At 42.2% G+C, this 26,511-nt stretch overlaps 2 protein-coding genes across 4 annotated transcripts in view; one reads left to right on the top strand and one right to left on the bottom strand.

The window, feature by feature from the left end:
• Nucleotides 1–21,790, bottom strand: part of LOC119463399 (myosin-6-like) — a 78,408-nt gene extending 56,618 nt beyond the window's left edge. Inside the window, exons 1-13 of one of the 3 annotated variants that reach the window (XM_049655543.1) lie at nt 21,264–21,790; nt 20,347–20,424; nt 19,729–19,785; nt 19,526–19,659; nt 16,714–16,879; nt 15,722–15,808; nt 12,635–12,694; nt 11,627–11,703; nt 10,492–10,561; nt 8,673–8,756; nt 6,891–6,943; nt 1,495–1,561; nt 392–420 (exon numbers count right to left, since the gene is read on the bottom strand). In XM_049655543.1, the coding sequence (XP_049511500.1) occupies nt 392–420; nt 1,495–1,561; nt 6,891–6,943; nt 8,673–8,756; nt 10,492–10,561; nt 11,627–11,703; nt 12,635–12,694; nt 15,722–15,808; nt 16,714–16,879; nt 19,526–19,659; nt 19,729–19,785; nt 20,347–20,424; nt 21,264–21,383 (1,082 nt within the window). In that variant the 5' untranslated portion in view covers nt 21,384–21,790. The remainder of the gene's footprint in view (nt 1–391; nt 421–1,494; nt 1,562–6,890; nt 6,944–8,672; nt 8,757–10,491; nt 10,562–11,626; nt 11,704–12,634; nt 12,695–15,721; nt 15,809–16,713; nt 16,880–19,525; nt 19,660–19,728; nt 19,786–20,346; nt 20,425–21,263) is intronic. The other 2 variants (XM_037724245.2, XM_037724246.2) reach the window with 2 other exon arrangements.
• A 123-nt stretch (nt 21,791–21,913) lies between these two features.
• Nucleotides 21,914–25,089, top strand: LOC119463751 (tetratricopeptide repeat protein 9C). The gene is made up of 3 exons (XM_037724578.2): nt 21,914–22,456; nt 23,570–23,762; nt 24,827–25,089. The coding sequence occupies exons 1-3, from the start codon at nt 22,313–22,315 to the stop codon at nt 25,072–25,074; spliced, it is 585 nt and encodes a 194-aa protein (XP_037580506.1). The 5' UTR covers nt 21,914–22,312; the 3' UTR covers nt 25,075–25,089.
• The last annotated feature ends 1,422 nt before the right edge of the window (nt 25,090–26,511 follow it).

Genomic DNA, 26,511 nt, shown 5'->3' with positions numbered 1-26,511 from the left:
TACCCCTTAAATAAATTATAATGTAAATGTATCTGCGTCACTGAAAAATAAAAATTTCCTGAAGGCTCATAAAGGCGAGAAAGGGGTCATAGTAGGTTGACTACTACTAAAAGGGGTCACGTACTGGAAAAGTTTGAGAAACACTGCTATAAACTATCCAGTGAGATGTGCTAGCAAAGAAGCTAGGTCCCTATGCTACACTTCAGTGACTGAAATGCGATAACATTATCAAAGCCTTGCATTTAAAGCTTTGCTTTAAATAGACTGGTCATGACAAAACTGCATTTAAAGTAGGAGAAATTCTGTTTTTGAGGTGGTTCCAAAGAGCAGTTTCTCAGAAACCTTTCGCCATAACTAAAATAAATGTTTCTGGGCAGGGGTTGCAACTTACTTTTCATCCAGTCTTTTCAAAACCTGAGTCTGAAACAAAAATTTATGACCACATGAAACCCTTTTTTGTAATGCAAAAACATTTGCTGAAGAACTCTCCTGCACAATGTTTGCTATTTCTCAAGTTCAGGCTATTTATAGCCACTACCAAAAATCCACTTCACACATTGTTAACTTTGTTCACTGTTGCCAACACTCGAGATAGTGTGCTAGTGTGTTTCCTGCTTTTTATCACAATAGCAATTACTGTATACAGACACTCAAGTTCATTCACACTGTCACCGTTGGTGCCATTATGCTGCAGCTATATTCATTCTTTTCAAAATGAAAATCAAGACAGCATAGAAAAGGCCATGGGAACAATATAGAGATCCTGGGTAACAATAATGAAAAACTATTACACTCTGTTTTCATTCCAAATCAACCATTAGCTTTTCCTAATTTGACCAATCACGAAGGACTATTGGCGGATTTGGCACAAAAACAGAGTGGAGTAGTCTTATACCCATGTCACACGGACACACTTGAAAGGCCTTCCAGTCTACGGCCTTCGAAATGTCACAACTTTATTGACTCAAAGAAGTTGTGGTGATGCTACATGGTACTTTTCAAAAGGCCATAGAATGGTCCAGGAGTTTCTCGGAAAAATTGAGTGGTGTTGCAGACCTTTATTTTCGTTTTCATGTCACCAAAAGTTAAAACATATTAAATCCACTTAGAAGAGAAAATATTTCTTCTATTTTTGTTTAAACATTTTAATAAATTGTTTATACGTTGTTATACATAGATGTTTAGTTTTTAAGTTTGTGAGTGGCAAAACTGTGGCAACGTTTGCGCCACTCGATGCAGCTGCCGCTGCTCAAAGCCCATCAGGGCTTCGATAGAGTTGTAGGGTGCTCCGTTGACTCGATAGACTACTGACTCGACAGCCTTCGAAAGCGCCCATGCACCAGCTCGAAATAGACCTTTGAGTTTGAGGTTGGAAGGCCTTCCAAACCCCCATGTGACACGAGTATTACGCTATCATGACCCTGCTCACACAACGCATGCTCAGCCAAACTGCACACAGTTTTGGGAAACTATGGCCCAAAGATGTCAACGCACCTGCTTTTGAAATTTGCGATCGAAACTCAAGCACACTTCTTCAATGTCTCGCTTTTCCAGGATCAACCTGCAGTGAAGCAGAATAATAATGTGCTACTTTAATGTGAACAGGACTAAGCAATGAGAGTTATTTCAATAAGAGTTATTCATACACTAGGCATTTTCCTTTATTTATTTCAAACAGACCCATTTTTCTTTTTTTTTCCCCCATTGCATGGAGCATATGATGCAATTCTGCCGATTCAGATAAATTACCTGAAGAGGTGAACATTCACGACAAATTGCCGTGTCCAGGCAGCTAAACTCATCAACTTAGCCTCTTTAGCAGACATGTCACTATTTACGCTGAGCACCGCGTCTGCTAAACAAAAGTACTAAGACTAGGTCACCATTTAAGAGAAAAAAAGAATGCACTGGTGTTCTTGTCAAGCTTTTCCTGAACTGCTAGAGGGACGCTTTTGAGAAAATGTCAACTGGAATGCCAATGAATTTGATAGCACACCTTCAAGGGGGAAAAAAGCTGATTCCTACTCGAGAAAATGACAACTAAACTTCAATTTCTTGAATTACATTTTCGACATCAAAATTCCTCAACTGTACCTAGTAAGAAACCTAAATCAGACAAAATTGATTTATTACATTCTGCTGCAAAATATACCGCGAATTCGTGAGCAGGACTTAAGCAAAACCGTCCTAAACATTGTAACAAATTTACATAAACTGTAAACTCGTAAGCTGCTCATGTAAGCCATAAACTCGTATATCAAATTTGTCCCCTTCAGATGCTCTTAACGCATACAGTTTACAGAACTGCAACCCCTGTTTGTTTGCACAATTAAGAATTTGCAAACGTTGTGATTCAACTTTCCCCCAACTTACCAATGTTTTAAAATTTTGTGGGCTCGGTGGCATTGCCACGATGCGGTCCACTAACCAACTCCTGTTCTTCATGCAGGTCTGTGAACCAAGGTCTCTTTACGCTAAGAAAACCAATAATTATTCTCTTGTGCAGCTACCGAGCCCGCAGTGCTGCTTGTGCATTGTTTCTGAGTGCCTTTGTGTTATCAGATGCCTTTTGTTACTCTCTGGGGATATTGAAAGTAATCCTGGTCCGGATTACGCTGAATTACTTGCCGAAATGAAGAAGGTATCCGCTGGCCAAGACACGATTATCGCGGAGATGCAAGATCTCAAAAACAAATATATGGCTACGACTGCATCCCTAGAGGCCCTAAGCGAGCGGCTGACGCACCTGGAGGGCAATTACCAAAGTGTTTTATCCATGCAAGCCGATATGCAATCCTTACGGGCAGACAATGAACGAACGACGCAGCTGGTTCATAAACTGGATGCCCGCGTGGATGATGCTGAGAACCGGTCAAGGCAAAATAATTTGATTTTTTATGGTCTCCCCGATCCATCTGCATCAGAGCCATCAAGCGAATCATAAAAAATTATCTTGCGCCACTGCTCGGATCATTTGAAAGTATCGCTTGACCCTAAGGAAATAGAGTGAGCGCATCGTATTGATCGGTATTCCCCTGATCACAAGCGCCGAATTATAGTTAAATTTGTATTCTTTAAAACAAAGGAAGCTGTCCTTTCTAATGGCCGTAATTTTAAAGGCACTGACTTCAGCGCTGCCGAAGACTTTTCGCCGGCTGTTAGGAATGCCCGTAAACACCTTGTCGCCTTCGCAAAAGCTAAGTCTGTGCCATTTTCCCTGCGTTTCAAAACGCTATTCATAGGTTCCAAGCGCTACGTATATGATGAAGCTTCGCAGACGATTAAAGAAGTATAGCAACCACTAGGTAACCAAAAAATAAATCGACGCCCCGGAATAGCAGTTGTATCACGTACTTCTATCTCAGCAATCTATACTAACATACGAAGCTTCGTTGCAAAACGCGAACACGTGTCTAATCTTGTACTAACATCTAGAAGCAACATGCTGGTACTCACGGAAACCTGGCTTAGTGACCATATTTCAGACTCGGAAGTGCTGGCTGATTTACCGAATTTTAACATGTTTCGGAAGGATCGCACGACAACACGAGGAGGAGGCGTTCTTATAGCTGTCAGCCAACAATTATCGTGTTCTGTTGTTAGCGTCACATCCGACTTAGAAATCCTTTTCATTCATTGTCACGCCGCTTCACAATCAGTTCTTTTGGGTGTTTGCTATAGATCCCCTCGCAGAAGCCCAGATTTTGCCTGTCAACTTAGCAATGTACTCTGCCAACTAACTTTTCAGTACCCCAATGCCGACCTCCTCCTCTTCGGAGACTTTAACTTTCCAGATATCGATTGGCACAATGTAGCTCCGTCTTTAGTAAATCAGACAGAAGCAGGAAATTTCCTTGATGTTTGTTTTAATTTTAACCTTGCTCAACTTGTATCTGAACCAACGCGAGTCACACAAGACACAGCTTACATATTAGACCTAATACTAACAACTCGACCAGACAGTTTATCGTCAATTACTTATCTGAATGAAATTAACGACCATAAGGTTATTCATGCTTCCTTTCACTTTGCGCCGATTCCACGCCAGAAACTTAAAAAGACAATACATCTTTTTAACAAAGGCAACTACGAGGCTATACGCGATAATCTGTACGACTTCTTTATTTCATTCGAGGCATGCTGTAACAAACACGATATCCATACTAACTGGCAAAGGTTCAAAGAAAAAATAAATGATCTAGCTGACAGGTTCATTCTAAAGATAACGTTTCAAACAGCAACTTCAGAAGCCATGGTTCACCAATTCTTTGAAGAGACTTGAAAATAAAAAAAAACGTTTGTACCGTGCAGCAAACGGCAGGACAAGCACATGCGCCTGGAATAAATACTACGCAGCGGAACGCGCATATTTATCAGCTATTAGGGAGGCAAAACGGTCATTCTTTCAAGAAGATCTACCAAACATGCTGGTTACTAATCCAAGAAAGTTCTGGCAGGTGATCAATCCTCGGAGAATAAGCAGTATTGCGTTAGTCAACGAGAATGGTGAAACGGTCGACGATGATGAATGTGCTAATCTTTTTAATACAGCTTTTGTGTCAGTCTTCCATGAACCTAGCTTGTCATTTCCCTCTACAGTTAACGACTCAACTAATGTGATGTCGTCAGTAACCTTCTTTGCCGATGGTATTCTGTCTCTAATTGACAATCTTAAACTAACATCCTCAGCAGGAGTAGATAACATAAACTCAAAACTGTTAAAAAATACTAAAGACATCAGTGCTGCTTATTTGTGCTTGCTGTTCTCGCAGTCACTCTCAACTGGCATCATACCACATGACTGGAAGGTGAGGAGGGTTGTTCCCATCTACAAATCAGGTGACAAGAACTCTCCACTTAACTATCGCCCCATCTCACTAACAAGCATACCTTGCAAAATCATGGAACATGTCATTTATACAGAAATTATGAAATTTTTAGACGCAGGAAACTTTTTTCATTTTTCACAGCACGGATTTCGCAAGGGATTTTCCTGCGAAACACAATTGGCAGTTTTCCTTCATGATCTTCACACTAATCTAGATACTAACCAGCAGACAGATGCAGTATTTCTAGACTTCGCGAAAGCATTCGATAAGGTACCACATCAACAACTATTACTAAAACTATCTCTGGCGAACGTGCACCCCGATATATTGCGATGGATGGAAGCCCTCCTTAGTAACCGCTCACAGTTTGTCCTTATTAACAACAGCCCATCTATTTCCCTACCGGTAACTTCCGGGGTTCCACAAGGATCTGTCCTCGGGCCTCTCCTCTTCTTAATATATATTAACGACTTACCTTTGCATGTATCCTGTAATATTCGTATGTTTGCAGATGACTGCGTCGTTTACCAAACAATTACTAACATGTCTGATCAAATCTCCCTTCAGGAGGATATTAACCGCTTGCAACAATGGTTCGATTGCTGGTTAATGACACTTAACCCAAATAAATGTAAAGTAGTGGTATTCTCCCGCCGACGTAACCCACTAGCTTACCCATACACAATAAATAACATAGACGTAGAAACTGCGCAGTCTTACAAATACCTTGGTGTTACCCTTACTAATGAGTTGACTTGGAGAGCTCATATTACTAACGTCATATCATCTTCTGATAAATCTCTTGCTTTTTTAAAACGAAACCTAAAGCAAGCGCCCAAGCATGTGAAATTGCTAGCCTATAAAAACTTAATCAGACCTAAACTCGAATACGCATGTGCCGTATGGAGCCCTCATCAAGCATATCTAATCAACGCACTTGAATCGGTGCAAAACCGTGCCATAAGGTTCATCCATTCAACGTATTCCTACGATGTCAGCGTGTCGTCATTGAAAAAAGAATCCGGTTTGGTCACACTCGCTAATCGTCGTCGCCCCCCCCCATTTCAACTCTCTCTCTTTTTCATAAGTTTTATCATACTTCACTTAATCAACCACCATACATTATTCCCGCTGCCCGTATATCACATCGCACTCGGCACGCGTACCAAGTTGGCCGCCCTCAGCACTCACACTACCACTTTTTCAGGCTCATTCTTTTTTCGCGCAGCAACAGATTGGAACAACCTGCCCCACCAAATTGCCGCCATAACTTGTGCACCTACATTCATGCAAAAACTAACAGACCATTTTTCAGAATAAAAAAAGAAAAATGTACGGGATATATGCTATCTATCTGTGTACTAGATGGAATTATGTACCTAATTTTCATGTGCGTTGTATTTAGTGGTCTGTTGTCCTTGAACTGATGTATAATAAATACATCTACGCCCACCCCTTATGTAATGCCCCTATGGGGCTTTTAAGGTAATAAAATGAAATGAAATGAAAAACTGAGTCCCCAAATCAAAGTGCTGCTTCCTACAGCTAGTAAAGCTGAGCTTTCTCTCTCAGATACATTTTCCCGCGCATCCACGACCGTGCGAAAACGAAACTTCATCCTCCGACGCCTTCTGGCATAACACGCTTCTGCGGGCTACAAGCATTGGGCATTACGTCGTCCGAGGTGCGGCCGAGTTTCCCACAGAACTCGCCTAGTGCAACAGCTGGTCGTACGCCACTGCCTTTCTTTAGGGCATGAGCTATGTACTCTTTCTTTATGTGCTTATTTTATTCAAGTAAACAGCTTTAGTACATGGTTCTGTCACCATCAGCCAGGATGGGAGGTGTGCTTGGCCTTTGTCGAGCACTACCTGCCTAGGCCTCAACAAACGTATTTCATTAAAATTGGTCCATTGGTTGTCAAATGACAGCATTTCTGCGTATCACGAGTATTCGAACAGGAAAATCAAAGTTGGCCTTCAAGTAAAGTTTACACTTAACGTCATGCCAGAGCAAGAACAAAAACCATGCCTATAAAAAGGTAACAAGCAAAGCAGGTACCTGTTAAACTCCTCGGGATCAGCAATGACTGAAAAGTCTTGAGCACTTCCATTCTGCAAGTTGCATGAGAGAGGAAATTTAACATTTTCACCAAGAAATAAAAGCTATAATACACGAGAAACACCGCTCAATGCTAACTGTACTCCCTACCATGAGTGGCTTCGAGTACACCGTGGAGACACGAAATAAAAAAAACCTTTTCTAGTGATACAGCTGTGAAGATGTGAGGCTTTACTGTTCATTTAAAACAACTGTTTTAACCCACAACTATTTATGATGAACTCTTTTGGACAATACATTTTGTTATTTTCTTCATTCCATAATAAATGTCCTGTTCACCCTGAGCACAGTGCTTCTTAGGTGATCAGGCATCTTAATTCTGTACATAAAAGGCATTTATGATTTAGTGCATTACACTTCTTGCAAACTAGAAGAGGTACTTGGTAAATCTGCAACATATCAACACGCCACAGTAACACGCTCATGCTATTTACAAAACTAAGCAAGTAAACAGCTGAAAAACCAGAGCTTACCAATAATTAGCACAAGTTATGCTAGTTTACGCATACCTTTTGCTAAGGAAAGAGAAAAATTGCCATTTATTGGAGGGTAGGACAAACAACAAAGAAAATCTACACAGGTATCATAGAAGGAAGGCTTTACAGTCGAAGAAAAATTCACATATAGAACCTACTATAGGACCAACATCTTTTGTGGGCAGTCGGTCTACCATCTGAACTAACGAAGCAGCTAGCAGATAGAAGGGTGAGGCAGGATCAATCAACAACTCGAAGCAGCACAGGGACACTGAACATAGCAAATCAGTTCCGTGAAAATGATACACCGTGTGAGCTTCTGGAGCACTAATTTAAGATAAACCTCCTTGAATGCACATCTTTTTGTTCCACAGAAACTCCCCGAGATGCAACTGTTCATCAGCTGTTGCCACTAATAGATCTGTTCATGACATTTTGTGATGTTGATATATTTTCTTTTTTTTTTTACCTTTTGTCGTCTGAATTTTTTGGAGCTTTCAAGAATTTAGCATTTTTCAATTCAACTGTTTGTTCCTGATCATCCTTTGAGGCACGCCATAGCTGGGGGACTCTGGATTAACTTTGACCACCTGGGGTTAAATAATGTGCACCCAATGCAGATTCCACAAGGGTCCTTGCATTCAGCCTTCATGCAGTGGTACGTCCCAGCCACTGCGCTACCGCGGCAAATAGAAAGACATTCGATCTTTAAAATAATTACTGTTCACATAGGGTTCACACAGGGTTCGTAGCAGCATTAAAAAAATTCATACACCGTCTTAAAAATGATGAGCAAACATTTACTGCACATGAAATAAAACGTGCTTGCTACGCCTTTTTTGCATAAACCCATCACCAGCCACCACAAACAAGAGCTAATTGGATTGGCTCAACTCTTGGCTTGCATAGGCCTCGTGGTCAGAATACACAAATAAAATCCACTAAGCTTAACCTAAACAAATATTCAAGGAATTTCAACCACTCCATGAAACTTCATGGCTTTCAAGGCCTCGAAAATGACAGTCTCACGTTCAAGGGTTGTCGAGGGTTTCAAGGACGACTTCAATGCCCTAAATGTAAGCTGTGTGATCTTACAGAAGTCGAAAGCTTCTCCGTTTGGGCTCTCCACCCTCTCACAGATCTACTGCATGAGATGCACAACGTACAAACTTGAAAGAGCTATTGCTCTAAAAGCAAGTCATGAACAGAGGCAGACCTGAATAAGAAAGCTAGATCACTGCAATACCTGAGCAACTTTTCGCTTTAGCTGAATCAATTCCTTTTTCAGGGCATCGTACTTTGTCCTCATGTCCTCCAACTCCGGACTCTGCTTTGTGACAAGAAAAACAAAAGGAATGATGATTAGATGCAGTGGACGATGGGCGTCAAAACAGGAATAGTATTAATACAGCTGCATCTGAGACAATACCAATACCACCTTCGTGACGTCTGTATGCTTTACCACATAACATGAATGTATTACAGCAAAGCTGACTTTAGGAAACCGGTCGTCATGCAACACATATTAGACCTATGCCCATCTCTTTTTGCTAATAAATTGTGTGTACATCATATTTCTACTTTGTTGAGGAGCTTGAATTCCATTTCAACCTTCGCTTTCTACTTTGGATGCACAGAAAGTGGGCCTGCATTTGATTCGGGGGCATATAAGAACCAAGAAAGTACTGCCAAATGAATCAGCAGTGGGTTTTAGTTCTTTTCTGCATCTTGTTTAGTTCAACCCGCCAGATAATTCAATCAATTCCGTCGTTCCCCATCAAGGTCGATTTAACAAGTCGACAGTACATACGGATGTGCGAATATTCGAAATCATGATTACAAGGATTTGTACTTGATTCAAGAATTCACGATTTGAAGTTGTCATATATTGATTTCATTCAAATACTGCAAGGAACTATGACAGCTGTTGCAGTCTACAGGGTGAAACACTGATGCAACAGGAGACTTCCAAGTGGTTCTGCTGATGGAGAACCATGCTTGTTTGCTTGTTGTGCAGGTGGATCAGTTCCCGAGTGAACTGATGCATATGAAGGAGATCACTTCTGGCAAATTGTTTCCTGTCGTTAAATGAGCATGACTCGCCTTTTGCAGCCAACGAACTTGCTGACTCAATTTAGGCAAGGCAATTTATTACTCGGCCAACGTCACCAAGTTTGGATTCCTCTGAAACAGTGTGTGGTGCTGTAGAACTGCACTTGGCTACTTCAATGAGTGCTACAATCTACAACATTCATCTGGTGAAATGCTGTTAGCTTGTTTCTTTACACTCATTATCATATCATCAGATATGATCACTTATCCCTTGCCCCTCATTTACAAGCTTCAGCCAACCTGAAATCAGCTAGTTTTAGGCATTAGCTGTATCAAATAATGCGAATATGCCTTTTCTTGCCAAACAGACTCGACAGGAGCTTAATATTTCACTTTGTTTAGAAATTAGAAATATTCGGTATTTGATTCAGTATTCAAAAGTTTTCTTGAATATTCTATTTGATTCACTAATTATGCTATTAGAACACCCTACTCATAAGTTGAGTAAAAAATTCACTGTGCTGTTTCTATGAGCAGGAACTGCAAGGCAGCACTGACCTCAGCACATGACCTCTGCTTACTACTGCTCAGATTTACCTTCGCACTTTCAACAGGTGTCCTAAAATGAATCAACCCTTTTAATTAGATATCGGGATGTTTAATTTATCATGCAAGTAATCTCCACCTCAACTTAAAATCCACCTGGGAAGGTAGAACAGCAGTTATCTGTGATGAGCAATCTTTTTTAAAAGCAGTTCGAACTAAAATATACTGATGGTACACCCACTAAAGAATAATTTTTTTACATGCATGTAAGCGGCAAATACATTAACTTGTATGTGCAATTGCACTGAGCCGCACGCTGAATGATTTCATCTTTTTTGTGTGCACACACAATTTTTGAACAACCTTTACCAACATGCATTGCGGGTCAGAATAAAGCAATTATGCCATTTTAAGCTGCATTCTTTGCAGTTGCCATAAAAATTACTATTATTAAAATGTGCGCTTACTATTAGGTTGTTTCTCTTCTCCAGATGTTCAGCATCTTCTTCACTTCGAGCGCTGCCTAAATTTTGATACCTGGAAAAAGCATGTAAAAGTAACATGCAGTGAGCCAGACAGCAATCACAATATGCCACCACTAAATTTAAATGGGACTCACAATCACCGCAGAAAACCTAGTCAACACCATAATAAATGTTATCAAAAATGAGTTCTGTAGATTATATCTAAAATTTTGTAATTATAAAGTCAGCACAATGTTGATCTTTCAGCACAGTTGCCGAATGTGTTCAATCAATGCATGCAAGCAAAAACAAAAACACCTTTAAATTGGAATTTGCCGCAGACAGCTCAGCTTCAGCACAAAAGGATGCAGCTACAGGCTAGTCTGATAATGATTAACAAGAAGTGTGGGTTGGCTGACTGATTGATTGATTGATTGATTGGCAACGTTTAACACACCAAAGCAACACAAGGGCTATAACAGGCACTATAACATATGGCTCCAAATTAATTTTAACCACCTGGTGTTTTTAACATGCCCCTAAATCCATTTACAGAAGTGCATTTTAGCGTTGCACCTCTATCAGAATGCAGCTGTTGCAGCCATGTTTTCAACATGTAACCATGCATTGAGCAACAAAGTGCTGTAATTTAAGCCCCAGTGAAGGGTAATTACAACGTCGAAAATGCGCAAGCTTGTCAGCAGAAACTGCAAGTGTACGTGACTACCTCCAGATCAAAATATAAAACACCAACTCAAAGCTGAACATCTTCATTATTTACCTTCAATGTTTCATTCATTACACATCTTCATTATTGATCTTCAATCTCTTGTCTTTTCCAGTGCATAATGTTTTTGTTTCAATCACTATCATAATCTATGCCATGGCACGCAATAGCACACACTAAGGTGCTACACAATATTTCCGACATGTAGCGCAATAACCACACAACCCAAAAGAAGAGGCACATACATGCACAGAGCGCTACATGGTTAGTACGCTATCTATCGGCAAATATGCTACACCAACTCACACAAGCTTGAACACTACTACGCAAAATGTTCTTGCTAGACGAGATTTATGCCATGTAATGAGCTTCCCTAAATGAGGCACTTATCGTGTCTACTTTTCTACCCACCTTTGAAGCTGTATTCTTGACTGGGCTACCTCTTCTGACAACTGCGAAGTTTTCTGCTTCTCCCGCATGTAACGTTCCTGGAACGAGGGAAAGGAAAATGGAAGCCATCAGCTAGCTGATGCTCACTTGGCATCAACCATTTCCGGCTCCGCCCCTTCAATATTGTTTTTTTTTAATAAGTTTATATAGACATAGACTTGAACACCTCTAGAATTCTTAGGTTATTTACTGCGCAAAGCAGTTCAGTTTATGTAGCTGCTCGATAAGTTTCAGCTCTTACAGCTTTGGTCAGACGATGAGAATAACCCCACTCGTATTCAGGCATATTTTCTCCTACAAGGAGGCATCCTGGACTGAGTGCATCGGCAGAGAGCACCCGTTCATACCCGCTCAAGACATTACACGGTGCAACTAAGAAGCCCCCACCTCCTGACTTGAGTGACATCCCCTTGAGAGACTGGGAGGCTCCGTCTCCACATCTCTGACCAACTATGACGTCACCGGTCATGTGATTTATATCTCCACCTCACCACATGCGCTCCATGCACTGGGCTGCTGCACTTTGTTTGGGCCTTGAATTAGCCTTCAGTTATTTGAGGCTATGTTTTAATTATAACACAGCCTTGAAGCATTGCAGATCTAATTTACAGTGTCTCTGTGTGAAATCTCATCTCCATATCTATCAAGGCCTGAACATGAGAATGATCCAGAAAGTGCACTTTGAGATTTATACTATACTATGCGATGGTATGAATGCTGAAATTTGGCAATTATGATAACGCTAAGTATCCCATGACATTAAAATTTCGCCGATATGAATTTGAGTTCTTTGACTCACTCTATGCAAAATGTCATTGCCATATCTCTCTTAGCCTGTCCATGGGAATGATTCAAAGTGCATAATACCACAGTGTGACATTACACACAGCCAGACTCTGCTTCCAAGAACATTACTGCTTTTCATAGCAAAACACCAAGAAACATGAGGTTTGTGCCAAACCAACTTACCTGCCACGAACTTGACTCTAGGTGCACCTGCTTCAATTCCTGCTGGAGACTCTGCAGACTCTGTAGGGTAAATCACAAACAGAGTCTTACTGTTGCATGGCAATTACTAATCAGTCGTAGATATTGCTGAGCTAGTCAGTTCATACTGAACAATTTCAGACCATACGATTTATGGCCACTTAGCACAAAATGGAATAGTTCCCATTTTGCGCTAAGTGGCTGTAAATACTACGGTCTGAAATTGTTCAATTATTAACCATTTCAGAAATCCACATGACATTTTTTGATTAGTCATTCTTTTGGATTAAATGGATGTCCAGAGTCTCTGAACCTTAGAAAAAATACTGTCAAGCACCCTACATCATTTACCATGATGTTATTGCAGACATCAACTTCTGTATGTAACATGCTCATAATATGTATCACTACAACACACAATTGGTATTTACAATTGGGAATTAAATCAAAACTAGTTTTCCTGTGATATTGTTATTTTATATGTTTGAACATGCCGTTCATTTTATTGTATGTTTCCTTCATCACTCCTGCATAGACCTGACTGTAGTCTGCAGTTTGTATAAAATAAAGAATGATACTTGTTTCCGTGAACCAGTTTCAATTCTGGTACCCAGGAAGAGTATGCATCATGACAGAACAACACATTGGCTAGCTTCGTTCTTATGATCGCTGTGGCTGTCACATGCGAGTGCAGCCAAAACAGACTTAACAACATCGTCTTCTTTCCTTTTTTTTTATACAGCAACGTTGTTATAGATAGCCCTATTGTCACACGGTGTCACCCAGTCTTGCTGTGTCATGATGCCACGATAATGCCGATGATGAAAGGTCCAGCATTCCGAGAACAACTTTAGTATCAAATTAAATTATCTTAAACGCGCTTCCCAACCTTCATACTTGCTAAGCTTCATTCTTTTAAGTGAAATAAGCGTATGGTAGAGTTTCTGCAACTGAGAAAATTTTTGTCAGTACTCCTTTTTTAACTCCTAAGCCCAAACTGTGCTCATGTCCCAGTGGTCTGCACCAATATCCCCAACGATGATTCCTACTTGTCCAGGGTGAAATTCCTTTGCTTGAACAACCAGAAATCAGCCAAACTCATCAGCTTATTTCTTATGCTGCACCTTAGTTTAGGTACTCATGCATTTCACTTGTGCACCATGCGTTTTAAATATGTTAAGGAAACCAAGGCAGTGAAAATTCATCTGAAGGAGTCCACTGCGGCATCTTACATAATCCATGTGTTTGTCCAGGATGTTGAAACTCCGTGAATCAACTGTGAATTATTCTTTGCCGTAACGCGAGTTTACCCTAATTTTGCAACTGCATCGTCAGGTGTCCTACATTCTGCCACCCTCACATGTATTGCTGCACACAGACCATCACCTAAATGTTCCTCACCACCTTGCATTTATTGTCAATTTCGCATTATCGTTTTTTTTTTGTTTTGTTTTTTTTGCGAGAGCCAGCAGAATAATATAGCCTTCCGTTCAACACCACTATCACCCATTTGTCTGCCTTCATGGACGAAGTAACTTTGTTTTGTAGATAACACCACTGAAAATGCCTTCTTCATTTTCGTGCCTTCTCACTTATTTCTGCAGAAGGGTATTTATGGTAGAATTAGGCTCAGATTTTATTACTACATATAATTTTGTACTTATTGTCCAGTTTTTCAAGCGCAGTCGCGAGCACTTTTCTTGCCACATTGTAGCGGGGACAGGTACAGAGGAGGTGCTTGATTGTCTCCTTGCAGCCACAGTTGTCACAAGCAGGGCTGTCAGCCATTCCAATGCGGAAGGAATAGGCGTTCGTGAATGTCACGCCGAGCCACAGGCGGCACAGAAGTGTTTCTTACTGCTCGTGGTAACCCTGGTGGAAGACGGAGTTGCAGACGTGGATCCAATCTGTGGAGGCATACGTTGCTGAAATCACTGGTGTTCCACAGAGTCCGCATAAGCTCGTGTGCGAGGGAACGAAGTTTTGTGGCAGCGTCTGTTCTCAACAGAGGTATTGATACAATAGGGCCACCATCGTGGGCCGATTGGGCAGCGTCATCCGCACTGTGATTTCCCGAAATTCCGCAGTGCCTGGTATCCACATGTTGGTGTTGGTCACATGCTGTGCCCCTTGTCGGTTGCATGATGGTGAAGTAGTCTGATGTCTGCGACTAATTGTGTGTTAGGTCCGTGGTTGAAAGGGGACAGCAGGCACTGAAGACAAACAGCTCAGTACAAATGTAAAGACACTTGTAAAGAACGTACAAGCTGCATGCTTTAGACTGCACTGGTGGCACCCAGCGGTGACACCTTGTACGAAAGCAGCTGGATGTGAGCATGTATGGTTACATTTATGAGGTGACTTGCAATCTCTTGCCCTGCTCATCACCTCATGCTCTAGGGGATGCTTTGGCCATCAGGAGTGCATTCAAAACAAGTGTCTTGACCTTGTGGGACCTCAAACGTGCGCCCTAGGGGCAATGAAACGACAATGCAGTAGTGCAAACAATCAAAAGGGCATTTATTGCAGCGTTCATGCATACACCAATGCCAGCTAGCTGAACTGGTACCAACAGAACATGCCCATAGCTGTGTACGGATCGAGGTAGTCCGACTCACCACGACAGGCTATTGAGCAAATATGTTCACCTTTAAACTGGACACCAACACCTCATTGTTCGCGTGTACCGTCACACGAATAGTGGCACATAGGAACGATCGAGTCTGGTGCCCCGCTTCGAAGCCTCGCGAAACGTCTGCAGAGCATGGCAGCAAGTGTGCGAAACGTCTGTGCATTCTGCCAACTCCAAGCCAAAGACACCAGCGGCTACTCCCTTTTGTGCCCGGGTAACCCCATGGACCACCGGTAGTGCTTCACTATGGGGAGAAGCCGGATTACAGGAGATGTGAGAGCCATGCGGGGAAAACAAGGGGACGCAAGAGACTCAAGCTTCCCCACAACCTCTGTACCTTATCTTCAGGAGGAATCGCAAAGCTCACTTCCAGCCTACTTCAATCACACATCATGCATGAAAAGCCACACATCATGCAAATGTTTACTTGAACTCACCGATGAATGCCTTTCTCTCTCGGTCAGGAGTTCACGCTCCAGACGGGCGAGCTCATTTTTTATTCGTGTCGTCTGCTTCTCAGAGTCCTGCACACAGGCAAACCAATTTGTTGCAAAAAGCCTACTTTGCATACTTCAAGATGACTCTTATACGATTGTCAGGTGGGTAAATTTAGTATCACTTTGAGAGGGTGATACTGTCACAGGCAGGCTGTCACAGGGAAAGGTGTAGAAGGCACCCGATAGCAATAGAGTTTGTCAAACTTGCTTCGCTGAGTCAAAGTGTGTAGCTTTGGTAGTGGTGCTTCAAAAATAAAACACAAAAGACAAGTGTAGGCTCAGCACTAATTCCAAAACCAGTTTTTTTGTGAATCAAATATTCTAAACATCCTCACTTATGAATATTGTTAATGTTTGGCTGCCAATGAAAGCCATCTCACTTTTCTTAGTTTCAACGCTTCGCCACTCTCAGAATTTCCAAACTCGCAGTGTGTCACCCGGGTGTTGGTTGCATTGCCATCTTGGCTCGTGACAACTGATCATGTTATTTTTCAAATATTGCCTAAAATAACAAATATACGACGTGCCGGTTAATTTCCCCTATTGACACTACCATCAATTACAACAATTTTTGTACAACAATCATTGCCACAATTTTTACAAAACTATTCAGAGCCCAAATAAAAAAAATCTGTTCCCTGCAGTCCCTGTTCCCAGAGTTAAGCTTTTTTCCTATCAGTGCAACAAACCTCATCAAATTTGGTGCAGTAGATGCCGTACAAAACTATTTCTCTGTTTCCATGTACTTACCTACATAGGACCTCTTGAGCTAAACTTCCTCTTAAAGAACCGGGAGATGGTAAAAATTATTTGCACAGCCCCAACTACAGCATCTTTTATGGCCCATGAGTTGCATTGGGACATCAAAGCCCATATATTTAATTTTTCTAGTGAATGTCTATAGCCAACAACCTAGTGAACAAGAGACTGACCTCTTCTACGTGTCGGAGACGCAGCGTTGCCCTCTCCACTTCTCGCTGGTTTTCGGCTAGCCTTCTTTCTGCCGCCGCGAGGTTGTCTTGAAGCAACAACACTTCTTGAGACTTCTCCGAAAGCAGCCTCGATGAATTCAACAGCTCTTCCGACTTCTCTTTCAGTCTGCCAAAAGTGACAAAAAGCATAACAGTACAGCTTCAAGTTTTATTCACCAGTCACCCCGTACTGGGGCAGGCAACAAAGATGATCAGCACATTATCATCATCATCATGCCAAGAAGCCTGTCTGTGAACGTATTCCCACGCTCTATTTAGGACCAGACGACAATGATGAAGAAGTTCGTGCTTCCCGTACCACACTCGTGCCGAGTCTTCAAGGGAGAAATAAACAGTCTTGAGCTTACTGCAGTCATCGCCGCAATTAAATGTGGCGACCCAGCTCAAAATGGCTCAACCAGTCTTTTACATCTTCGAAAGCATCGCCACGGAACGGTTTAGGCATGCAAGGCACGTTGAGAATCCATGGTACCAAAGCAGTGGGAATCTGCTCGGTCTGACTTGCCGTTGTTGACATTCCTGATGCAAAGCTTACCAGCAGACTGGCCTTGGATGTGGCGGCTGCTTCAGTGTATTTCTGCCATCCCTGAAGTCTTGCCGTTGTTAAACTTTTGTTCAGGTCTGGCTGGTACAGGACAGAGATTTACCGAGCACCTACCTCCACCACTTTGTCACGAGAGGAAACAACAAAGCTAGTCAGCTCGCAGCGAATGGCTGTTTACTATTCCACAGCAGCAACCACGAACATCTTCGTCCTCATCGTCTAGTCCTAAACAGAGCGAGGCAGTACTACTCTTCGCAGGTACCGGGCTACCAATGACAAGTGAGCAGCCGCATTGGCGGTGCCATCTTGCGGTGTAGTCTTCAACCAGAGAGGACACAACCATTACTGCAGTGAACTTCGATATTGAGTAATGGTAGTTCCCCTACTGTTGTAATGCATCAATCGCAACATAATTGTTAACATTAGGTTCTCTTTTTTTAATTTATTTGACAAGAGTACACTTAACATAAACATGCTTCAAGTGCATTGTAGTTGGACAAAGTGTCACAAAATGTCACTACCAACATTGCTACTGTCCACAGCTTCGCTAACCCAACACATATGCCGTAAAGGTTACTCTGTTTATGAATAGACCAAAACTCTCCATTTACACTCTATTCGGTGATTCCAATAAAGTCCACGAAGTTATGTGACAATCCAATTTTTTCACTAATGCGTTCCGTTTACTTTAAGCTGCACCTTTACCTCCCTGCTGGTGTTCTCCTGTACAGTATAAATATGTAGTCAGTGTTCCACCTCTCCACAACAAAGCGTCTTAGGCTGCTTACTCCCAACCCTGTAAGCACTTTGAATCGGGTCCAGCTCAGCCAATGCAAAGCCCGCAACACTCAGCTAGCATTAAAGAAACACTAAAGAGAAAAATTGCTTTACCTGCATTCACTCCTCTAAAATACCAAAAAAAAAGCTGCTCTTACTGTGAAAAGAGGCTTGCCAAGCCAAGACGAGGCAATTACGAAAGGTGGGTGGCAATGCCACCTTCAAGTTCCCACACAAGCTCACTCTGACGTCATGAATTTTAGCAGAATCTGCTTACGTCTAGTTCATTTTTTATCAGTAAAGATGGACTGCATTGTATAATAAAAATGGTAAGACTGAACTCAGCAAGTTTCAAAAACTTGCTGAGTTCTTGCCCAAATAAGAAAAAATACTTTGAAATCTGTGATGTTGTGATGAAGTACCAGTGTTGGAGTTTCACTACAAAATTTTAATAAATGGCATTTTCGTTTCCAATACTGCGAAATAAAAAAAAAAAGTTTAGAATGAATAAATTATCAACCAAAACTTCTGTAGTGTTTCACTTCGGTGGGGCCTTTAAACAAACCTTAGCTGGTATAATGTGCCAATTACTTTCGCTTGATTACCTATATTCCCTTCTTACCATCTACTACTCGTGACCCGCCAATCCCTGGTGATAATGTAGGCCAAGCACCTATGGGACCACTGCCAAAGTGCAATTTGGAAACGAAATGGGATAGAATCGTCTCATTATTGCAGCCTTAAAGCATTCTTTTTTTACCATCTCTTTGGACAACGTCTCTGTGAACTTGATCTACATTCCTGCTCAACAAAAATCTCACAACGGTGACATTCATCTTGACAGATGTTAATCAGATCACGATTTTGGGATATAAAACCCAAGAATTTTTAAAAATGTAGATAGATGTAACGGTATATATGCGAGCATAATGCTTGGTGATGGATAAAAAGCGTGATGAAGGATGAAGAAGAATTGAGTGCAACAAGCTCCGATTTCAAACAAGGAAAACTTGGTGTCCTTGGTTTGAAGTTGGTGCTTGCTATGTTCATTTGGATGTGGACCTGTAAGAAATTAACATAACAAGTGCTAACCTCAAACCAAAAAAGCCAAGGTTTCCTTGGTTAGAACTTAGCCCTTATTACGTTAATTTATTCTCTGAGCTCACATCCTTCATAGTGCTAGTTATATGTCATCAAGCAAAAATACAAACCCGCCCAACTGGCCCCATTTGCCTAGCACAATGCGTTCCCGAAAAAAAAAAAACAGAATAAGGAATCACTCTAACAGGCAAATGGTAGCGTTTCAAAGCTGCTTCGATATCTATGCTTGGCACCGAACGATCCAGTAGCATGTTTACAAATGAATCAATGAGCAAATGAAAGAATTAATCAATCAGTCAAATGAGTAAAACATTCACAGGTGCAACTCACTTCTCCTGAGCACTTTCCAGCTTCGCTTTCAAGTGGTCATTTTTTCTCTCGAGTTCCAGTATCGTAGCTTCTTTATCTCGTACCATACGCCATGGGTTCGTCGGGGAGTCTCGTGCGCTCGACAACTGCAGTGGCTGAACAAGGCATACATAAGTGAAATGGCGAAGCATCACTCGCGCATTCAAGAGACGGTGATCACTCACTGTAGTTGCTTCCCGGCTGCTAATATGCCTAAGGCAGACGTCAACGTTTTCTTTGAGCTGAAAAAAAAAAGTTAAACAATGCCTCGTGTTAGGTCAGCCTTACTTTTCTTTTTGGCACAGAAAGAAATTGACCTTGTTGGTTAGTTCGATTGGTTAACGCTATGAGGCATGTGAGTGCTGTGGTGTTTTCACTACCCTCCAGTATGAACCCACATCAAAAACCAAATTAAAATGCTTGCAAAGACACATAACATGCACTGGTATTAGGCATAACTAGAGGGAACTTTGGCACTGCAATTGTTCAGCTGCCAAGGAAATGATGAGTGGTTCATGGATTTGTCTGATCTCCATGCTTGTGGCTTGAGATGTCTTTGTCGCATTATATATTCATTAGCATATTAATTCTTTTAATTTCAATGCGATCATACTTTTTTTTTTCTAAAAGCATGAAGGCAATGAATTCCTGGGAGCACGCATAATCACTGTGAATTTTGTTGTGTTTCTAACACAATGTTTAGTTAAAAATGGTGAATTTGAAAAACTTACGTGGCCAGATGTGTCTACACAAAGCGGAAAGAAGAGCCAGAGAAAGTTTCGCTCTATTATATGATCACTCACCACTTCGACAGCAGCATTTTGTTCCTGGCGGTATGCTTGAATCTTGCTGTTCAAGCAATGGATGTTGGTGCTTGTATCCTGAAAGTGCAGTAAGATAAACACTAACTTTACTAAAACTGCCAATAAACAGGATTAGTACAAACTATATCAGTGTGTTTTCAACAATTCTTGCAAGGGATGACGAGTGAAAAACAAAAATTAAATCTCTCAAGTCAGAGATTGCGATTCAATAAATTTCCTGATTATCGGGTATCACTCTTCGTGCACAGATTTAATCGTGTACAAAATGTTTTTGCCATTTCAGTTCAGAAGTGGCAAGGAAGGACCCACGGACATTTGAACTTCGGATAAACTGAGCTCCCTGCGTACTCAATGTGGCTTCACTTCATTTCACTGTGCTGCAGAGTATTTCTATACACGACCACTTTGCTGAAGGTACTACCATGTTTGATCTAAAAGGTGTTCAAAGTGCCACGTTCTGTGAGCAATAGCAAAATATTTTTTTTTCTTTCTTTCTCGTAATAACTTCATCCAATAACTAACTTGTGCATACACGTGTCTTGAGCTGGTGATTTAAGTGTTTCTGTGAGAAAATGTGACAACTTTGACTATACAACAAATCAATGTTTAATCATCTGTAATTACGATAACTAATTAGAAAATGACACATTCTTCAACAATCTGTCGTAATGTGAGTACTAAGGTACTATGCTTCAATATATTGCATGTTTGTTGATGAAGAATCATCAGAGTGTACCGGTGCCACACGACCACTTTTGATCGCAATCGAGCCCGAGCCGGATCGAAATTCTCGCCCACGATTGGCTCCCTCAAGCGCCGTGTGACACCAGTATAACTTTGAAACATTCACCGGCAGTTAGAGGGACATATGTGCTACATCGAAATACTGGACTTACGATAAGCGCGGACGAGAGCTCGTTGACTTTGCTGACGATACTTTCTTCCACGGACTGCGTCAAATGTCTGATCTCACGACTAGACGCGGACTTGGAGGCATCCTCGTCCGAGTTGCTCATCTTTTTCTCGCGTCGTTCATGACACTTACAACGCTAACACCAGAGCACTCTCTTCGCCGAGACGATTCGGCCAGGAAAAAGGCAGCCTTTCCGGCGATTCGAGATACAAACACCTAGAAAAGACATCGTGAGCCCCTTGATCTGGCGTAACCTTAATTTCAGGCGCGAGCTTTGGCTAGCCGAACTTTCGCTAGCCTACGTTCAGTTCAGGGGAATTGCAGCAGGCAGCTCGAAATGTAAACAAACCATGCGGCCATTTTTAAAGGCTGTCGCTCAGCAACTACAGCAACGCCGCGTCCAAATGTTGCGATTTATTTCGTGGTTTCTCCCAGCTGATCATCACATCTTCCTCGGGAAGACTAGCCTTAAAACGGCAATTAAAAATTCAGCGTCATCACCATATACTCAATTATAAAGTATATCATCAGAGCGAAAGCAGCGAATGAAATTTTCAATTCCCCCCCGGAAGCGCGGAAGCGTCTTCCGGATTTCTGATTTCCGCGCTGTCAACCAATCAAACGCCTCGGAAGATAAGTTCACTCAAAAGCCACAAATGCGTTCCCCGCACTAGAAGTTGGTTCTTTATTCTATGGTGACCCAGTGCGCGAGCTGTTGTAGTTCAGTCGTTCGATTAGTAAGCCATTTCTTGGGTTATATTCGTTTATCGGGGAAAACAGACTCGTCTTTCACCTCGCCAGTTAATCGTGCGTCGTTTAAAGTGAACGAAGTTTCGTGGCGCGGTATCAGAGAAAGTCGTCGACATTCGGGCTCGCTGTCACATCGGGTTCAGCGAACGGTGCGGTACCACGCCGTTGCAGTGGCACGTGTTGTGACACCATTTGACACTTGAGCGTCGCGCGCTCCGTCAGTTGTCGAGAGATCGTGGGTGTCCGCCCGGCCAGCGCCATTCCCCTCCTGCATCGACTGCGATGGCCGAGACGCAACTGCTGCCGCCGATGGGAGCCCAAACGAAGGTTGACGGATTGCCCGCGTCCACCGAGAAGTCGGTGAAACGCCACGACAACCGTGCGACCGTTTCCGAGAACTTGGAGCAGGCCAAGGCTTGCAAACTGGTAAGTAATGAGAGCCGCTTAATTTCATCTGCTTTTTTTTCCGGCCCGCGCGTCCGCTGCGTTGAATAATGTCGCGAATACTCGTGGGACTTCAGCGCGACGCGTCTTCGATGAACTCTCGTTATTTTCCAGTTGGATATACTTTGTTTCGTCGTAAAAATGTGTGTGTGTGTGTGTGGGGGGGGGGGGGGGGGGGGGGCAGGGGCACTATCGTTAGGTTTTGGAATAGCAGCAGATCTTATTCCAAGTGGAATATGCTGAAAATCGCAGGACTTAAAACGTTGCTTGCAATTTAGATGGGGTACTGTACTTGAATGTCTGCAGTGCGAAGGATAACTCCGCAGCGTAGTAGCAAAACCTGGCTGCCGGAGTGACTTGGAATTTCCTTTGTCCATCATTTTCCTGCTAGATAATGGAGCGTGTATCACCCATTAGTAAAAAAAAAGAAAAACGAGTCCGCTCGAACTCGTATTTTCTTTGTTACTTTTGTTGACGTTTGCGATTGAAGTTAAATATGCAAGATTCATAACGTGCGCGGCCTAGCAGGCGCAACAGGTTGCGAAGTTCGTCAAGGCGTTTAGTTGCTGCTGTCTATGAAGAAAAGTTCTTTTCCCCCACGGGTTGCTGACATAATTGCATAAACTGTAAATATGAAATGATGCTAGTGAATCATTTGCGCCTGCACTGTGTATACAATATTATGAGCGGGCCCTTCGAAGTGGCGTAGTGACCACGACGACCGTCAATAATTTTTTGTTTTAATCAGTTCGTATCGTCGCATGTGGAGAGTCTAATAATCATTAGGACAGGACTTACCGAGTTTGTGTGAATTTATTAGTCGCTTACACACTACTTCGGCTTTTGTGCCGCCAACTTGATATTATTGCTGCCCCCCCCCCCCCCCCAAAAAAAAAAATGAAATTTTTAGCTTTGCCCTGAAGTACACGGAGGCCATGGCCTCCGTGTACTTGCCATGACCAGCCATGTCTCTGTAATGCTATTTTCTTTTCCCTATTTTGTAGGCAATATTGCAGGTGTTCATTTTTGTATTGCACTGTAGAATGACTTATCAAAATCCTGAGAGTATACCAGTGTCCTTTTTTGTGCATGCAGGCAGGCAACGAGCTTTACAAGGGTGACAAAATAAAGCCGGCAATCCGCAAGTACCACGAGTGTCTGTTGTACCTGCGGGCCTGTCAGGCCCGGTACGACATGCCCCTCACCGGTACATTCGGCCCCAAACTAGACGACTTGACAAAGGCGCAGGTGGAAAAGCTTCAAACTGACTGCTACAACAACCTTGCTGGTAGGTTCATCTGTTGCACAATTGCACCATGTGGTGGTTAATACTAACTCCACGCATTTTGCCAGAATGGGCAATCTTCCTGAAGCGCTCGCTAATTACGGCCAACAGCCTTTTCTGCTGTTTCACTTGGGAACACCCTACCAACCGATTTAAAACAATGCACTTTCAATATTTAAGAATTTAACAAGGGAGTGCCCTTCTGAAATTATCAACAAAACTAATCATCTGTTGAGTGTCTGTATACCACATTCTCTGTTTAGTGTTTGCACAGCTACCTAATGTTCACTTTCTTTTTTTTTATGATTCTTGCACCGAGACATTCCTTGCATGACTGTTCACATAATCGGATACTTCATGTAAACAAATTTTTTTTACAAGCGCATGCGACTCTTTTTTTTTTCACTGATCTTTTCGCTAGTTTTTCTGCGTGCATACATTGTCTCTTACTTGCTGTTTTTCGGGTTTATTTCCATAATGTGTCATGGCTGTCATGTTTGCATATTCGATCGCAGGAGGTCCCGCTTGCAGCTTTTACATTACCTCCTTCTGTATAATAAGAATAGACTGATCTGCTTTGTTTCTGCACCTACGATAAGTGTCTATGTGTGTCTTTCATGGGGGTCGCTGCGTTATGTCCTTGGACATATCACTTCAGTGTGCATTATTTGCAAGTGTAAAAGACGCAAGACATGCAAAATTGACCGGGCAGGAGAAAATGTTAATCGCAATTAGCATTCTTTCCTGTCTGGTCGTTTCGCTACATGTTTTCATGACTTTCTGCCACAAGAAGTACGAACCAGCCCAGCAACAAGGAGCAATTCGATACAGGTATCTGGCACTGCACATGGTAATAAACAGTAAAAGGCAATTTCTCAATTTGAAGTGTAGGCTGTAGCAATGGTGTTTTGACAGAAAAAAAGAAGTGGTTTCTTTTTCAATAACAAGGAATTTTATAGGCCATAGCAACTACATTTCATATCCACGCGGTGCTTCAGTGTCTGTTGTCTTGACACTTTCAACACCACGTCCTGATTTTGTTTTTGTTTTTTAAAACTTTTTTGCAGCATGCCTGCTGCAGCTACCGACGTGCAATTACAACCGGGTGGTGCAGTACTGCAACATTGTCTTGACGATGCAGCCCAATAATGCCAAGGCCATTTTTCGCAAGGGTGTTGCTCACTACAAAATGGGCAGCTTCAGTCTCGCGCGGCAGTACCTGAATGATGCCAGAAGGCTGCGCAGGGGCACAGGTGAGTGTTGCCGACATTTCACAATGCGCAGGTTAACGCTTGGGCCTACCCGCTCATTTTAGTAGCTTTAGTGCCTTCTCAGGCGCTGACAGTTCAGCTACTGGGTGCAAATTGATAGTCGCAAGTGATAGAACATGCAGCAAGAAAGACTCGCATGAACAGGCACCACGAGAGAACAAGCACCAGCACTCCGATGTCAATTGACTGATTTCGCGATGAGTTCCAATGTCCTTAGTGAGCTATAAGGGGAAACTATGGTAAGAACATGTCGTGCTAGCATCATTACAAGCCTGGTTAGCCCTTCTAAAGGGTCGCTGGGAAAGAACATTCTACAATAGGAAGGGATGAGATACTCACTCCCCGCTTAAAATTTACTGTAAAAATCAGTGCAATTCACCTCGACATTACCCTCAGTGTTGCCTTGAACAAAAATGCGCTGGGAAAGCAATGAGGACAACTACAGACAACAGCAGTGTTTGACAGATGCTGAATCTGTTCCACGTCAACCAATCTCTTCCAACAATCTGAATGCGTTCCTACTTGCGACGGTTTCACATTTGCAAAAACTATAAGAGAGAAGCAGACATATAGGTCAAATTGTACACGCGTTGGTGTACAGTGCAAACTCGTTGATAGGATTCCGCACATTTTTTGGTATAGTACATTTCCTTTTATTTTCCCGGCCAACATCCCTTAGGAGCAGTGTATTTTCATACGGTTATTGTGATTGCATCTTCACCTGTTGCTTCACCTGCATCTTCATCAAAAGTGGGCTTTTACTTGTATTGTTGTTGTAAGTAAGATGTTAAGCAATAATCGGCTTTCTACATTTTGGGACACTCGGCATGCGGCAATGTTGAGACCAAATGTTCCACAGATTGTGGAACAAAACATATTTTTTAACAAAACGTCACTTTTGCTCGGCCCTGCTTGCATTTCATGTGCTCGGGTGGCTGCAGAGAAGTCCGCTGATATCCCTTTTTTTAACCCTTTGAGTGTTGCCTGCTGGCAACATACCAGAATTACTTTTTTTTTTTTTCTCGCAAATTTTTAGTGTTGAGTACAAACTTTCTGGCTTTCTTCCGCCAACACTAAATTTGTTGGTTTAGAGCTGGAACACAGGAGAAAGGCTTACATCTTTGCTTTTTTTTTGAAAGCCCGGTGAGAGGCGACAGACCAATGCAACGTTTCTGGCTGCAGTGGTTTCACACATGTGATGTGAATCAAATGAAATGTACAGATGTGGTTCACATAGGACGAAGAGTTGACTACAAATTATAAATGAAGCCCACTTCCAGTGTCCTTCTGCCTGCTGCTTTGTGCAATTTTTTTTTTTCATTGAATGTGCACATTCTTAGTGTTCTCTCTCTCTCTCTCTATGTGTGTGTGTGTGTGTGTGTGTGTGTGTGTGTGTGTAGAGCGGGAGCGAGAATAACTAATTTTCTGGGTAGTATGTCTTGTCTTTAAAAGGTTAACAAGGCGTGTTTCCCTGAGATGCC

This window comes from Dermacentor silvarum, chromosome 9 (genome assembly GCF_013339745.2).
Source record: "Dermacentor silvarum isolate Dsil-2018 chromosome 9, BIME_Dsil_1.4, whole genome shotgun sequence".
NCBI classification, from domain to species: domain Eukaryota; kingdom Metazoa; phylum Arthropoda; class Arachnida; order Ixodida; family Ixodidae; genus Dermacentor; species Dermacentor silvarum.
This window is presented reverse-complemented; position numbering and strand designations above follow the sequence as displayed.